This window comes from Mesoplodon bidens (genome assembly GCF_964165515.1).
Source record: "Mesoplodon bidens genome assembly, chromosome: 14".
Classification (NCBI taxonomy): Eukaryota; Metazoa; Chordata; class Mammalia; order Artiodactyla; family Ziphiidae; genus Mesoplodon; species Mesoplodon bidens.
In genome coordinates, this window is record NC_138170.1 from 15,807,463 (window position 1) to 15,824,528 (window position 17,066).

A 17,066-nucleotide genomic window follows, 5' to 3' on the forward strand; every position below is an offset into this window, starting at 1 on the left:
TGAGCGTGTCAAAGGTGAAGCTCGCGATTCTAGATATGGTGGTCAAGGAAGAGCTTCCAGGGAAGGCATATTAATAAGGAGTTTTAAAAGGAGCCACGAGGGGTTCCCTGGTGGCACAGTGGTTGAGAGTCCGCCTGCTGATGCAGGGGACACGGGTTCGTGCCCCGGTCTGGGAAGATCCCACATGCCGCAGAGCAGCTGGGCCCGTGAGCCATGGCCACTGAGCCTGCGCGTCTGGAGCCTGTGCTCCGCAACGGGAGAGGCCACAACAATGAGAGACCCGTGTACCGCAAAAAAAAAAAAGGAACCATGAGATTATCTCAGGGAGAGTTCTAAACACAGGGAACAGCAGTACGAAGTCCTGAGGATGGAGTGCCCATGACACCCTCTTCCTTGAAGGAAGAGGCCAGTGTGACTGGACCCGAGAGGTTTGCCCAAGACTTTCTGGGGCATGTGATCCTGAAGGAATCAGCCAGGTGAAGTTAAGCAAGAGCTTCATGAATAATGAAAATGATATGTGTGAAGATCTAGAGGTGAAGAAAAACATTTTATGCCTGGAGAAATAAAATAGATTATGGCTGGAACCTAGAATGCAAAGGAAGGGTAGAAAGTAAGAAAGCTCTTCGGAGAGGTGAGTGTGTGGCTGTTCATAAAGGGTTATGTTAGGAAGTTTGAACTTTACTGGGGAGTCACATTTAAAGCAGGAAGAAACACAATCACACTTGAAGTTTTAAAAGGATCCCTCCCAGTGCTGTGTGAAGAGTATATACGGAGTGGATTAGGATGTCACTCGGGTCCCTGGCTTGGGTCATAAGGTAAAGGATGGTACCTATAGGAGATGGTGGTATGGACAGGAAGATAACGAGGTGTGTCTGGGACGTGACGAATTGTAGGTGCACCACAAGATGCTAAAGTTGTCAGAGAAGCAATTGGAGATAATGGGTCCAGAGTCTGGAGGAGGAAATCTGTCAGGAGATAGAGAGTTTTGACACGTCAGCACAAAGGTAGTCATTGAAATCATGGTAAAGGCCTATTGGGAAAGAGAGCTTAGAGAAAGAACCCTGAGGAAGAGCTGTCAAGCAGAAAGACTGTACCTCAAAATATAGCTGATGTTAACGTAGGCATTATCTGTCAGTCACCAGTTAAGTAGTTCTTTATTAAACTTAATTTAATCTGCTTTTTAAGTGAGAAAAATACTTCATCAGGAGTTTGGGTTTCCAGCAGGCATATGTGTAGAACTTATAACTAGGATATTTTATTTGAAATTTGGTAACTGTGCTTTGAAGTTGACTGGTTGAGAGAAAAATGGATCCAGGCATTTGAGATGAGCTCCTAGGCTGAGGCATGAAACTTTTCTTTGCCAGAGCAGGGCCTGAGAACCTCCTATTTCTCTGGGGCTTAGATTTGCTGAGAGGTGATCATAGGAGGCCACCGTGCTTGGTTTTCTGAATCTGAGCCATGGAGCAGGATCCAAGGCTAATTTAGCAGTTGAATGAAAATGCTGAAAATGACAGGATTCCAAATGGCTGGACTAGGGCTTGAGATCAGTTTGCTGGCCAGGGTCCCAGAAAAAAATAATATTGCTCAAACTTTTCCCCCAACCATCCCTGTGTGATAAGGAAATGCAGAAGACCTACCGCTGCTGATCTGGGGAAGTAGAGGAAACAGGTAACACATAGCCACATGCAATACCTAAGGCCATGCCAGCAATGATTATTGCCCTGGTTGTTTTTAAGTATGCAGCTAGAAGCAGACAGCACACAGTCCTAATAGCTCCATGGGATTTGGCTATTTGGGAATTTTTAATCTGTGGCTCAGGTAAGTCACTTGAAAGGTAATAAATATTTGATGGGAATCCCCTGGCAGTCAAGTGGTAAGTGGTTAGGTCTTGGCACGTTCACTGCCAGGGCCCGGGTTCAGTCAGTCCCTGGTCAGGGAACTAAGATCCTGCAAGCCACGTAGTGTGGCCAGAAAAAAAAAAAAAAAAGCTAATAACATAAACACTTGAATTTAGTCATATAATCAGTTATTTTGATTAGTGGCGAGTTAGTAAATATTGACTCAGCTGAATTAAATGATGATGCATCGGTTAAGGATGGACTTAGTTTCTGTTTCCCTCCCCACAGCCCCCCTTTACACTCCCCTCCCCCCTACAAAGTTAATGTATGTTTTCTTTAACTGGGCACTTCAACTCTATTTTACCCTCATAGAGTTATTTTTTCAAAAAAAATAATTTTAAACTTCCAGAAAATTTGCAAGAATAATAGAGGACTCCTGTATACTTTTACCCAGATTTACCAATTTTTAACATTTTGTCACATTTATTTTACCAATCTATTATTTTATTTTCCCGTTCTCTGTCTCTCTGTCTCCTTCCCTCTACCGTAACACACACATTATTTTTTCCTGAACTTTTGAGATTAGGTAACATCATACCCCTTTGCCCCTTAATACATGTATTTCTCAAGAACAAGGGTATTCTCTTAATATTACCACAGTCAAGTTATAAAATTCAGGGAAGTTGATATTATATAGTTTTATCTATATATTTCAATTTGGTTAATTGCCCCAAGAATAGCCTTCATAGCATTTTTTTCCCTCTAGTATAGGTCCCAATTCATAATTGTTATTGCATTTAGTTATTTCTCTTTAGTCTTCTTTAATCTAGGATCATTCTCTAGCCTTTTCCATCATCTTTCATGATACTGACACTATTTAACAGTAAGGCCAATTATGTTATGGAATGTTCCTCAATTTGGGTTAAATTAGATTCGGGTTATGTGTTTCCAGCCAAAATGTTATGTGATATCATTGATGCCACATCCCTCTCAGGGCAACCTATCCAAAGGCACATGATGTCCACGTACCCTCATTAGTGATGTTCATTTAGATCACCTGGTCACTGCAGGCGACTATTTTTACCCCTTACAAAAAAGAAGGCCACATAGAGTTTTGGGGCATGATATTCACTGATGACTCCTTTTCTGATAACTTTTGTTCAAAACCTCCTAAATGTTTTTAATGAAAAATAGCTTTAAACTGTACCTGAGCAGAAGGTGGCTTTGGAGCAATGGGATCCGAGCATCCCTCAGTCAAGGCCAGGTCTACACTAGAGCAGAGCTGGCCCAGTTGCAGCTGCCATCCTTGGGAATCAGGTCAGGGAGTTCCGTATGACTAACTCCATTCAGGGGTCAGTGCGGATTCACTAGTTGAGGAAGGATTGCGTTGTGCAGAACAGAAGGGACAAGCTGATGGACTGGCTTATTAGGATGCTGAAAGGCAAGGAGGCAGACACACTTCAGAACCTTATTTTAAATCGTTATTTGTAGGAATTGGATCATCCTTCCCATTGTTCAGCAAGAAGCAGCATTTTATCTCAGGAAGTTCACAGTGATGAAAAGTCTGGGCCGCAAGATTTCTGCACTATGTCGTTGGAATAAGTTATAACGGAAGAAAAAGGCTGGGGCAGGGGAGGACTGAATACTTTCTTAGGGGTCATGATTTAGGGTCAGACAATCCTAAGTTTTTATTTATTCGAAGTCTGCTTCTTGCCTCTACCAGCCATGTGACTGGAATCACTGAAGTTCTCTGAGCCTGTTTCCATATCTTGCCAAATGAGATTTAAAACAGTTAAGCCCCCCCATAAGATCATGATGTAGATTAAATATGATAATGTACAGCATCTTGAAATTGGAAAGTGTTCATTACCTGTAGAGTATTTCTATCATCTCCTCTTGGGAGATATAAACAACTTACCTGGGGGTAGAGGGAGCTGCTTGGAGTTTAAACACTTTAACAACAGTTTTAAAACTTCACGAGCAATTTGAAAAGGCAGAACAGTGGGCTATAAAGGAAACCTCTGAGACTAAAGAAGAAGAGAATGTGATGACTAGACGTGTAGGCTGGCGTTCAGTGGAGGGGGGCAGGTGGAGGGGATGCTTCTGGTGGAGCAGAACTGACGCCTTTTTCAGGAAATGGGATTCGAGCCGGGCTGTGAATATCAGAAGGTTCTTATAGCCGGAGGTTAAAAAAAAAATCCACTCTCCAGCCTGAGAAATTCCTGTTTGGAGCGAAGATTGAAAACCATTCCTGCTTCTTTCACCAAATGAACTCACCCATGCTGTCTGCCTAGACTGTTTCTTCACTCCCCTGGCCTCTGGGCATAGGCAGTGTTTTTGCTGAGGGTTTCAACTAAGGTGTGCCCCCTTTTCCCCCGCACCTGGGTACAGGAGAGCCCCCTGGCTGAGGTGGGGAGGCCGACTCGTACCCAGGAAGATGACGGAGTAGAGATGCTTCTTTCTGCCTGCTGGTCCAACCTCCAGAGCCCAGTCCACGTAACATGGTCCCAGGAGACGTTTCAGAGCAGGAAACACCATCTCATCTCTCTGAGGCTGAGGGCAAAGAGAAACAGCAGTGTGAGGGCAGCCAGAAATCGGAAGCTGATCTTGAATCGGGGCCTAGAAATGGTAGCAACTCCGTACTGAGGTGGAGAAGGGGTAAGTGCAGAGGCTGAGCCACGACCGAACAGGCCAGCAGCTCTGGGTCCTCCCGCCTCGGAGGACAGCCAGGTGTCAACACCGTGAGGCTGGTTCTAGAGTTAGATTGGAAGAAACTACACTAATTTCTGGAGGCGAACAAAGGTCCACACCTGCAGAGTTTGGAACATAAAAGAGCTGGTAGTCTAAATGCCCATCGACAGACGAATGGATAAAGAAGATGTGGTACGTATATACAATGGAATATTACTCAGCCATAAAAAGGAACAAAATTGGGTCATTTGTAGAGACGTGGATGGATCTAGAGAGTGTCATACAGAGTGAAGTAAGTCAGAAAGAGAAAAAAATATATCATATATTAACCCATATATGTGGAACCTAGAAAAATGGTACAGATGAACTGGTTTGCAGGGCAGAAATAGAGACACAGATGTAGAGAACAAACGTATGGACACCAAGGGGGGAAGTGGCGGGGGGAGGTGGTGGTGGGATGAGCTGGGAGATTGGGATTGACATGTATACACTGATATGTATAAAATGGATGACTAATAAGAACCTGCTGTATAAAAAAATAAATACAATTAAATTAAAAAAAATACAAGACACTAAGTGAGCTATTTTGCTTGTTATCAGAATAAAAGATGAGGAAAGAGATTAAAAAAAAAAAAAGCTGGTAGTAACATACCAAAAGTCTAGGTCTAACGATCTCGAGCAGGGGTCGGCAGCCTTCTTCTGTAAAAGGCAGCTGATACATGGCTTAGACGCTGCAGGCCATACAGTCGCACAGCTACTCAGGCAGATACCTGAAAAACTGCATCCCAGGTTTAAGACTGGATTCTGCAAAGTCCCAAAGGCTAAGAATTTGAGGAGGGTCCCACTGGCCAACAAGGTCATCTTGGCAGCCCAGACCTTTACCCCTGCCTGGGTCAGGGCCAGGGTCAGGGTGGGTTGGGATGGGTTTGTGTGCTGGGGATGCTAGGATTCTCCTCAACTCAGAGGGGTTCTTTGTTTTCATAATAGGAATTCTTTCTAAAAAGTAGTGTTAGTTTTCCTAATTAAAAGGGTAGAGTCAGTTTATGGTAGAAAATGTGTAAACCATGTGTAAAGAATATTTCAGAAACCAAACGGAACATTTAGTCCAATAAGAAAACAGACAATATAAAGCTGGTTTTCATGTGCGTGTGGTGTTTTTTAAAAAAGTAAGTTTTCCGTTTCTTTGGCCATTTAAAACAAGACACCTGGACTTGAGATGAAAATCAGCAGCCGTTTCTTTGCCACCTGAAAGCATATAGGACTTTGCCAACGCCGGTGTGTGAGCTGGGGCGAGGATGCCGGGCACTCATGCTGTGGGAGCCCAGTGGGGACGAGCACATTTCTGTCTCAAACTAGGGGGTCCAAGTGCAGCTGTTACTGCCGGGGAAGTCAAAATGGCCCCCCAGTATTTATAATCCCTTTTAAATGGGAAAATATAATAAATTTCAACTAGGATAAATGACAAAATATGTGAACCTTAACACCAATATTTTCTTTTCCTGTTACAATAATCTCTGCACATAACTAAAAGACAAGAAAACTTCTTACTTCTTTTTTTCTTCCTTTTCTGATTGTACATTTTAGAGACACTATGGGGTGTGTAATATTAGATGAAAAGCTGAGGATGAAAATTCATATTTCCGTTCACTTTCACAATTTAACAATGATTTTCCTTTTTTAAATTTTTATTGGAGTATAGTTGATTTACAATGTTGTGTTAGTTTCAGGTGTACAGCAAAGTGAATCAGTTATACATATACCTACATCCACTCTTTTTTAGATTCTGTTCCCATATAGGTCATTACAGAGTACTGAGTAGTGTTCCCTGTGCTGGACAGTAGGTCCTTATTAGTTATTTATTTTATATATAGTAGTGTGTATACTAACAACGATTTTCTGTCTCCAAGTATTATAGAAGGAAATATGACTAAAATAAATAAGGGGATCAGACGTTAGGAAGTGTCCAGGGAAAGGATATTTCTAGAAACACTGTACCCAGCAGGATGGCTGCTGGTAATGCTGGTTGAACAAGTTTCCACGCATTCTCTTAGCTTCCCAGCTCAGCTCTAGAGCAGAGCATGGCACTGCACTCTGAGTTGGTCAACCCCAGCAGGCATCATAGAGTATCCAGTGTTATCTGGTGGAGAAACCAAGGGGCACACTGATGTAAGCAGGCAAAGTGCTGTAACTTAGCTTGACCAACAGGATGGGGCAAGCCTAAGGGAATAGGCATTGCCTTTCTGTTTTATTTTAAATGTGATTCTTTACAGGGGTTGTGAAGAAGTGTGTGAGCCCCACCCACGCGCTCGTGGGCTTCAGGTATGGAAACACCAAGGTCGTGCCCATCTCGTTCATCACACCTGTGGGGGGCGCCATGCCCTGCCCACTGCTCCAGGTACCTGCTCCAGCCATCTGCTCCTGGGCCCCTTTTCACCATTCCTAGAGCTCTGGATAACAGTGACCCCTGTTCCTATGACCCCTTGCCTAGCAATTTCTTTGCTCCTGACCCTGATCTGCTAACGCCCCGTTAAATAGCTCAGGACTGCACAGACCTGCTTGCATTGCCCCTGAGGCTCTTGTTGCTTTACAGACAATAGATGGTCATGGGCGGGAGTTGCTGTAACTGCTGGTGCTCTTGAAGCTTTCACTGCAGAAGATTATACTAAAACAGATTTAATAACAAAGGCAGAGGTAGCCCTTTCCTTGACGTTGTAGTCAGTTGATGCCAGACCTTGATGCCATAATGCAGTTACCCCTGAACATGCATTCCAGGGGTGAGCCGGGCTGATGTGTTCTCATCTGCTTATAAATTCATCAGAGCTGCGCCGTGTCTGGCACATCCTCCTGTGCTATCCTCATCCCCGCACCAAGGCGAGAGTGTAGAGAGAAAACCCCCCAAAGCTGCACTGCTGCTGTTTCTTGGATAGTGTGAGTCAGGAGGAAGAGTGCTGAGGAGTGCTCATAGGATTCACATTGGTTGTCTGTTCCCACCTCCCCTGGGCAGACTCAGAGGGCACATCAGTGCACTCTGCCCCTGACCGTGAATCCTCTCCATCTGACAGATGCCCTGCAGCTTTGTATGTCCCTTCACAAGACTCTCTTTCTGCTGGAAGTTCTCTCTTGTGCCTTTGTCCCATGGATTCCAGGTGTGAGCTTGGGAACCACATTAAAGAAATCTGCTCCTGTCCTCTGTCCCTGACAACCCTTCAGACACAGGAGGGCACCGTCCATTCTCTCCCAGGCCCTCATGTGAAACATGACAGCTTCCTTCAACCAGTCTTTGTAAGATATGGTTTCCAGACCCCTCACCATCTGGCTGACTGTCCCTGAGACCCTTGTCAGGGGAAGCCCTGCTAAAATGCGGCTTCCCCAAACTGGTCACAAAATTCCACCTATGGCCCAATGAGCCCAGAGAATTTTGGAAGTAGCAACTCTTTCCAACTGAGGAAAAAAATATGTCTTTGAATTCTAGCATCAGTACTTGCTCGTCATCTTGGGGTGTTTTAAAACAAGCTTATATGCATATTGTCTCTAAGATGGATAAGCAAAATATTTGCCGTGAAAGATGTTCTCATCTACAGGTTGGAGATTATGTGTTTGCCAAAATTGTGATACCCCGAAGATTTGACTTCTATGTCCCCGCCATTGTCATAGCAGTTCCAAATCCAGATGTGGCCGAAGATAAAGTCTACACAGTTTTAAAATGTAACAACCGGAGAGTAAGTAGACTTTCACTTAGAAACGAACATTCTCGCTAGGCAGAAAGTGGCTTCCTTTTACCCCTGCCTTTCTTGCAGGCAATGCCTGGCTCTCTCCTGGCACCGCCAGATGTCTCGGAAGAGCGATCTCCCTGTCTGTTTCTATTCCCCTGCACGTTCACCCCCTGTGGTTAGAGTTCTGTCCGCTGTACAACATAAAATCCGCCTTTGCTAAGGTCTCCCTGGCCTCCTAACTCCTCTCTGTCAGATGGTCTTTGGGGCTCTTGTTCCACGTTTGGGGTCTGGGGAGGCTCGCTCCAATTCTGGCTTCGTCAACAGCCTCCCCAGGTTCTTACAGCCCCACTCTCTCTCCCTGCTGCTACTGCTGCTGTTCCCTCTGTATTTTTCCTAAAAGTTTTCGAAAAAAATCATTATCAGTTTACAAATCTGATAATGTCACTTGCCTACCTGACGTGGCCCCTGTCCCTCACCCCTCTACACACATGCACACACGCACACTTCTCAGCAACCTCAAGGAAAAGCCCAGCCCGACCCCCCGCCTGCCCTGTGAGCTTGGCTACCAGCCCTATGGAAGGTTCACTGCTTCCCGAACACAGTGGGCTTTCCCAAGTCCCTGGGTTTTAACCCTTCCCGGACCGCCCTCCCCATCTTCTTTCCATAAAAACTCCTGTCACCCAAAGACGCTGCCTGATTTCTGCTGAGGCCCTCAGGTTCCCCTGCACACTGTCCTGCCTTCCTCCTGCCCCGGCTCCCTCACCAATCTCCCAACTCCTTAAAGGCAGGGACCGGGTCCTATCCATCTTTGCATCCCTGGTACCGCTGCTGATGAAGAGCAAGTTCTCACAATTGCTTTAAAAGGTACTTGAATGAATGATGTTTTCTAATGGAAATAACATGTTTTGATGGCCCACTTAATACGCCTGGAAAATGGATTGGCAAGTGAAAAGCAGCAAACGAAAGAGTCGTGCTAACTTATTCAGCACTTACTATGTGGCACAGGTACTAACCCAGGTGCTTCACACATAGTGAACAGCTGGCTGCTCAGAACACTGTGAGGTTGGTACTCTTATCCCCATTTTCAGATAAGGAACCTGAAGCAGAGAGGTGAAGTCACACCCAGGGTGAGCGGTGTTACAGGCATTTGAACCCAGGCAGTCTGGTTCTGTGGCCCGCACTCTAAATGTCTATGCCCAACTGCCTAGTAAACAGAACAAAAATATCTAATCAATTCTTTTTTTTTAAACATCTTTATTGAAGTATAATTGCTTTACATTGTTGTGTTAGTTTCTGCTGTATAACAAAGTGACACTCTAATCGATTCTTGACTGTAGCATGGGGTATGTCCATCAGGGAAGGGGTCATGATGAATGAATTTTAGGATGAAGGGATGAAATGTCGGATGGATGAGTGAAGGCTGTCAGAGCCAGTGGCCCCAGGAGCACTGTATCCCATCCGACAGAACAAGAGGGAGAAAGGGCATCTTCTCATCAACCCAGGAAAAACCGTGAGAGATAATGGACTTTCCTGGAGCTGTTTGGATGACATTGAAGGAGCCTGGAAGGGCAGCGGGTGGGAAGCATCTCTGCTTCCAGGTGGCCCTGCTCTAGGGACATCTACCAGGCAAGAGAGGAGAAAGCAGATCAAGGGACGTTTGACGAGATGCCCGTGGGTGGGTCCCAGGTGTGGGGAGAGATGAAGCTGGTGACCCAGGATCCCTGAGGAAGAGCCTCAGAGCCCAGGAAGGACCTTGGAGGTTACCCCCCTTGGCACTGGGGCCCTGGACTAGATGGCATGGTCTTGCGGATGGATGCTGAGGACAATTCTGATAGAAATTCTGGGAGACCCAGGGGCTGACAGTGGGACATACAGCATGGGGTGGTGGTGATACGTTATAAGTCCAGGAAAGAGATGGCCAAGGCTGGAATTAAGCTAGAAAGGAAGGTGGTTATATGAAGGTGTGTGTCTGTGTGTGTTTGTGTGCACGCGTGTACATCAGTGGATGCACGTGCACGCACACACACACACACCTTGACAAATGGTGGACTTGACAAATGATCCAGGATGTGGAGAAATGACAGGAAGGACTCAATGATGACTTTTATTCGGCGTAAAATTATCAAGCTAGACTCTGCATTTACGCTGCCCTCTTAAGTATCACCGGAACAGGATAATGGCTGGTAGCTATTACAGTGGGTTGAGCTAGGTTAAAATTACATCTGAATTGTGGACATTTCTGATTTAAGTTGAATGAACTCTTTTGGTATTATTACAGGAATTTTGCCCTCGGAGTGCACTTATTAAGATCAGCCAAAGCAAACATGCTCTCTCTTGTGCTCATATTAAGTCTCCCCCAATTCAGGAGGATTCAAAAGTGTAAGTGGACCCAACTTTCTACTTTCTGAATTTTATTTATATCTTTGCACTTTTAATCTGTTTCTTAATCTTTTAATCTGAGATCCACCATCTCTACATACTTGGGGAGAAAAGCAAAGGTGGAGGACTTCCTACCAAAGTGCAAGTCTATGATGATTGTTCCTTCAACGTCACAGCTTTTACCTGCTGGTTATTTGTCTATCTTGTTCTAATCTCAAATTCAACATTATGTATTTTACTGACCCTTCAGCAAAGCTTTCAATCCTGTCATGACTCTGAAGGGATTATTTTCCTCTTATTTGTAAGGATTCAAGGTCTTCTAATGAAGCCTCACTATAAAGCACAGGTTAGATTAAGTTGCACTTGGGACTAATCACCCATCACCTCTCCCTGTTGGGGGTGAGAGTGAGGTGCTGGCCCTGGCTTGCCTGTGCTCAGGTGAGTGTGGGTGGGTGGCTGGTGGTTTCCAGGGGCAACAGTGGGGTAAACACGTTTTCATCTGAGGCAGCAGGATGACTAACAGCTGGAAAGGTGGATTAAAGCGAAATCAGTAAGAAAAAGCTGAGGCCTGAAGAGCAGGCGAGACCAAGTCCATGGGGCCAACGAGGGGCATCAAAGTTGGAGTCAGAACCCTGACCTTGGAGGTGAAGGTGGATTTTGAGCACGGGCTGAGCCGTCTTTGGGTGCCAACCTTCAATCTCCCAGTGGCCTCACCTTGTGCTTCATAAACAGAAACCACCAGACGTTCTCTTCCTGTGCTGCTTTCCTCACCTCTGGGCTTGTGGAAGCCTGGATCTCTCCCCCTGATGTCAGAGTCCCTCCTCCTCCGATGCTGATCCGTCCAGCAGGCCTGTCCCCCACTGCCCAGGTCCTTGCTCTGTGATTTACCCCTGGACTCTCCTCCCCTCTCTCCTTAGCTCCTCTCCACCGATTCCTTCACCTCTGCAAAACCCCCAAATTGCCTCTTCTGTTTGCACACACACACGCATGTGTGCACACACGATCCTAAATAACTAGACCTCCTTGCCTGCTGCAGTGTGACCCAGCACCCTCCTCTCCCTTCGCCACCCACATCTGAAACCGCACAACTCAGATTGGGACTTGAACCCACGGCCTGGGATCGAATCCAGCCAAAATCCAGATGGGGAGTTGAACCCACTGTATTTTAACTGAGATCACACACCCGGTCTCACACACCTGGAAGCTCAGGTTCTTTATGTCGCATCACAGAAAGAATTCAGTGGAGAGACAAAGTGATAGGTAAGAGGTGGATTTATTTAGAGAGAAACACGTTCCGTAAACAGCAAATACTTCTCAGCTCGGCTCTCAGTGCTCTCACTTCCTGAGGCCTCCTCCTCCCACCTCCTCCTGCCCTGAGGTCCCGCCATCTCCCCTAAGTGCTGAGCAGAGGAATCTTCCTCACATGTAAATCTGCTCTAGCCCCTCCCCCACGACCCCCCCCCATCCCTCTTCTTATCCTAGCTTAGCCTTTTGTTGCCCTGAACCAGGCCTGCCTAGCTAGCTGGCCTTACTTCTCCCCTAGCCACTCCCCAACAGACCTCCCAAAAGCCCCTCTGCACACTAACCATACTAAATTTGTAAACTAACCATTAAAAAAACTTGCAGGGCTTCCCTGGTGGCACAGTGGTTGAGAGTCCGCCTGCCGATGCAGGGGAGATGGGTTCGTGCCCTGGTCTGGGAAGATCCCACATGCTGCGGAGCAGCTGGGCCCGTGAGCCATGGCTGCTGAGCCTGCGCGTCCGGAGCCTGTGCTCCGCAACGGGAGAGGCCACAACAGTGAAAGGACCGCATACCGCAAAAAACAAAACAAAACAAAAAAAAAACCTTGCAGTTTTTTTTCCCATGCTGTGCTTTTTCAAGGCTCTGTGCCTTTGCAGAGACTTAAGTATCTCCTCCCTGGAATGCTATTCTTGCCCTTGGCCACCTGGGGAACTCCAACACTGAACACAAGCCCTGTGTTCCAGGACTCCAGCCCTGTGTGGTGAGGTGATCCACTGCATCCTGTAGATGTTTTTTTTGTTTGTTCGTTCTGCAGTACGCAGGCCTCTCACTGTTGTGGCCTCTCCTGTTGCAGAGCACAGGCTCCGGACGCGCAGGCTCAGTGGCCATGGCTCACGGGCCCAGCCGCTCCGCGGCATGTGGGATCCTCCCGGACCGGGGCACGAACCTGTGTCCCCTGCATCGGCAGGCGGACTCTCAACCACTGCACCACCAGGGGAGCCCTGTGTAGATGTTTTTATTATAGGAATTTTACCTTGTGTTGGGCCATGTACTTTCAGGACCATCATCCCTACTAGGCGTCAGTCCTTGAAAGTGGGGGCAAGGTTCTATCTGCTTCTAAATCCTGGTTGCCAGGGTCCAGCCCACAGGATGTACCCGAGGACTCTTTGAAGAATGAACCAATGAACACACAAATACTAGGGGATGCCCAGCAAGGCTCCTTGAGGGGCATGTAGTTCCACAGAGAAGCTTCTATTAGGTATGATTGTTGAAAATATATTCTACAATCCTTCAGTCTTTTTCTAGATGAATATATCATTTTAAATAAGAGCACTTTTCTTGGTATCAAAATCCTACTCAAACAATATGATATCCAAATTACAGTACATTATAAAGGACTATGGATACATGTGTCTAGGTATTGTCTAGGTACCATCTTCACTAAACTCAGTATTATCAATCACTATTTTAGAATTAAAATTCAGTTCTTTCTATGCTGAGAAAAACCTTTCATTATTTTCTGCCTTAGTACTACCCCAGGCCTTATTTAAAGCTCTGCTGCTAGTTGCCTACCCCAGCTCCTGGGGCTTTACACAGCGGAAGCGTTCATTGACCCCCTTGTCTCCCATTGTAATTTCCACTGTTTTGTTGCTCTAGCTGCCTCTCCGCTAGAAAGAGACTGCATTTAATTCTCCTAAACAGAGGTCACATCCAGCCCGCTACGTTCAGAGCTTAATCTGTCTCTGTTTCCATAATCAGGGCTGGTAGATGTGAGCACACAGAATAAAGGGGTAGGTCTTATTTTGTATCTACACTGGGATTTCCTTCTGGTAGGTCCTTTCTCATCAGAAACTCTTTCTCACTTCCTTTCTAAATGTGCCACCTCCCTTTGGTTGTTCTTTAATAATCTTCACACTCTTACCCCAGATGAGACCATTAAAAAAAAAAAAAAGTCATGGTGCTTTCTTCATGGGCTAATTAAAGAAATGTACTGTAGGTTACAACTTCAACGGGATATCATATGGCTAAATTTAATTTTAAAATACTGAATCCACTATAACCATCCATTTGGGGTTGGTAAGACAAGGGGTATATGGCCCCAAACAGCTGTGGACCAGGATGCCAGACATCCAGCTCTCCACCCTCCGCCCCTCCTCTTTTCCTTCCTTCTTGGGGTCTTCAGTTTGGGGTCACTGAGAGTATTTTCTGCAAGCCCTTCCTCTGGTTCCTAACAAGGCTGGTACACAGTGAGAGGCAGGAAGAAAAGTATTTAGAAGGTAAAGGGTTCAAAATTGATTGAATATGGCCACAGCTGATACAAATTTTCATTTTCAATTCAAAATTCGACACAAATGATTCTTTTTTTTTTTTTTTTATGGTACGCGGGCCTCTCACTATTGTGGCCTCTCCCATTGCGGAGCACAGGCTCCGGACGCGCAGGCTCAGCGGCCATGGCTCACGGGCCTAGCCGCTCCACGGCATGTGGGATCTTCCTGGACCGGGGCATGAACCCGTGTCCCCTGCATCAGCAGGTGGACTCTCAACCACTGCGCCACCAGGGAAGCCCAACACAAATGATTCTTGAAGACTTATAGCAAGGTTGTCTTGCAAAATATGTTACCCATTTTGCTAAATTCCAAATAACTAGTCCTTAAAGGAGAGAGTTTTAGTATTACCATGTTTGTGATGTGAAGTCAGGTGAGGCTCTTCCAATTTTCTCTTTCCTTGGAAACCTGATGATTGCATTCTCTGATGGCACCACTGAAAGAGGTGTGTCTGGTGGAGGGAAATGATTGCTCTTGCCTTGCCTTACCTTCAGTAAAGTCCCTGAGCTTTTTCTGCATTTCGTGCCATCAGAGATGTCTGTTCTGAATGAAAATATTCCCTAACCTGTCAGTAACTTTCTCCATTTAGAGAACACACATGTAATTTCTCCTAACTCCAAAAAGCAAGGGGGCCAGAAGGAATTTTCCTTCATTTTGGCATCCTCCCTCCTTGCCAGGCAGGAGATTCACAGCACGAGGTCTTCCCTGACTACCTGCCCTGGGGTCCTGTTCACATCAGAAGGCTGCGGCCTCCGGCTCCTTCAGGGAAAGCGTGTTTGGTGGGCTTAATGCTCTGACTTCCGGTTTTCTCCATTGAAGGGAAGTGCCTCTAGCAGGTGTTACTCAGCCACCCGCAGGTGGGGACCACGTGCTCCTCTGGGCAGGGCGCCTCTGGTGCCATGTAACTGGCAGGAAACCCCTCCCAGCCGAGCTGGAATCCATCCTCCCTTCCCTGTTGACAGAACAAGGCTTGGGCAAATGACCTTCAAGTTTCCTCTTTAAGAAGGTTCACCACAGAGGGAGTTTGATTTCTCGAAAAACTGAGCAGCATTCTAAATGGGATCACAGGAGAACCAGATTGGACTAATCATTTTCTCTGTGCTCCGGAAAAATCACTGGGCGTCTGAAGGAGGTTGCTGGGCAGTGAGATCCTGAAGACAAGAGTGTTCTTCCCTTGGTGCACGATTGTAACTGTGTGGTCTTGGGGACGTGGCTGGGTAGGAGAATCCTGGAGGGGAGAGCCCCCTCCCAGCGTTCTGATGTGGTTTGTCTGGGTCTGCAGCCAGCTCTTAATTCCTATTACACAAAATATTAGCCTCTCGATACCTTTCTTTGAGCAGTTTAGCAATTTTCCATCAAGCTATTCGGATTTAGGACTGTGCCCCCAAAGGAAATGATAATTCCCATATTGTTGAACCCTCCTCCCCTTATCCATGTAGCCTGGCCTCACATTGCCTTCCTGACAGCAGGGATATTGTCATCGATTAGAACTTCAAGATTCAGTGGTGCCTCTGAGATGAATCACTTCCCATCCTCTCACCCGGTCACTACTGACTATTTTTCCCTTAGAAGGAGCTGTGCCTCTGGAAATCATTAAGCCTGTGTATGTCATTAGCTCCCTCGGCCCCTTCTGGTCAGATCAGGAGCCCCATTTCCTAAGGCCTGGAAAACAAGCAGTTCCGCCATAACCCTGTCTGTGAGTGTCCTACCTTATCCAGAGGGACAGGTGCCATTGCCTGTCCTCAGAAGGCGTGCTGGTACTTGGGACAAGAACACAGAGAGTCATGGCGGTTCGTTACCCCGGAGGGCCGGTGAGAGCAACCTGGACAGCAAAAACTGCCTTCTCTTATCAGTCTCTCCTTTTTATGCCCCTTCCGTTGTTAAAACTCAGGGGCCTCCTGGTCCTCATCAAATGTCTATCCGGTGCCTACCCCAGACGTCCTCCTGTTCTTCATGTTCTAGGATGGCCTTGCCAACAGAGACACACTTAGGGCAGAGTAGACATGAGGCCTCAGGGAACCAACAAGAATATGGGCTAACTGACAATGCCCGGTCAGGTGAATGCGGTGGATTTTGACCCAATGGACAGGATGCTCAGAACTCTTCCCCAAAGTGGAACGAGCTGCTCTGAAGAGCCCGTGAAGGCACGGTGCCTGGCTCCTCCACGATCCCCTGCAGTGTTGACCAACTCTGTAGCCTAAAATAATTAATAGGGCACTAAGTCTAACTCAGTTTTGGCATGAAATAGGGCAAAAGAAAGCCATTTAGCAGGGCCCTTCCAGGTGTGCTGGTGGAGAATGTCCACTGGCTGAAGTCGGGAGCATGGCCACCCTTCCCCTTCCCACAGAGCAGGGTGAGGGTGCGTGGGGGGGCCGGGGGGCGTGGATAAGCGCTTTCACATCAGATTCACACCCCCCCTGCTCCCCCATCCTATAAGAGGGCATTTCCTTGTGGAATACCTTGAATTTGGTCTACATCAGTCATTCTGGGGAACATAATAGGGTGGCCTAGCAGCATCTGCTCGGTTGATGTAAAGGCTTTTCCTTGATCAAAATCCCGGCCCATTTTTATTCGAATCGTGCTAACTTATACTGTTTTATGCTTATTCAAAAAGTAATGCATAGTTAATATAATTTAGGAATTCAAAGCAAAAAACAAAAGGAATATCAAAACCATCCGTAGTTCCACATTTCAACAGTCATCACCATTTGCATTTTGATGTATATCGTTCTAGAGTGTTTTCTCTGCTATTTTGCTGCTTTTTCCTCAAAATAGAAACCTTTGTTTCTCTTAATCATTTATGACAGTTGAAAAAAGGTTTCTTAATGTGGAGAAAGTGACAGTTCTCCTGGAATCCGTTTCTCTGAGGCAACTATTAA

General features: G+C 46.3%; 1 protein-coding gene across 1 annotated transcript in view; it reads left to right on the forward strand.

The window, feature by feature from the left end:
- Window positions 1-17,066, forward strand: part of VWA3B (von Willebrand factor A domain containing 3B) — a 217,297-nt gene that overhangs the window by 194,658 nt on the left and 5,573 nt on the right. Inside the window, 3 exon segments of the mRNA XM_081254147.1 lie at window positions 6,800-6,924; window positions 8,111-8,248; window positions 10,521-10,621. Of these exon segments, the coding sequence (XP_081110273.1) occupies window positions 6,800-6,924; window positions 8,111-8,248; window positions 10,521-10,621 (364 nt within the window).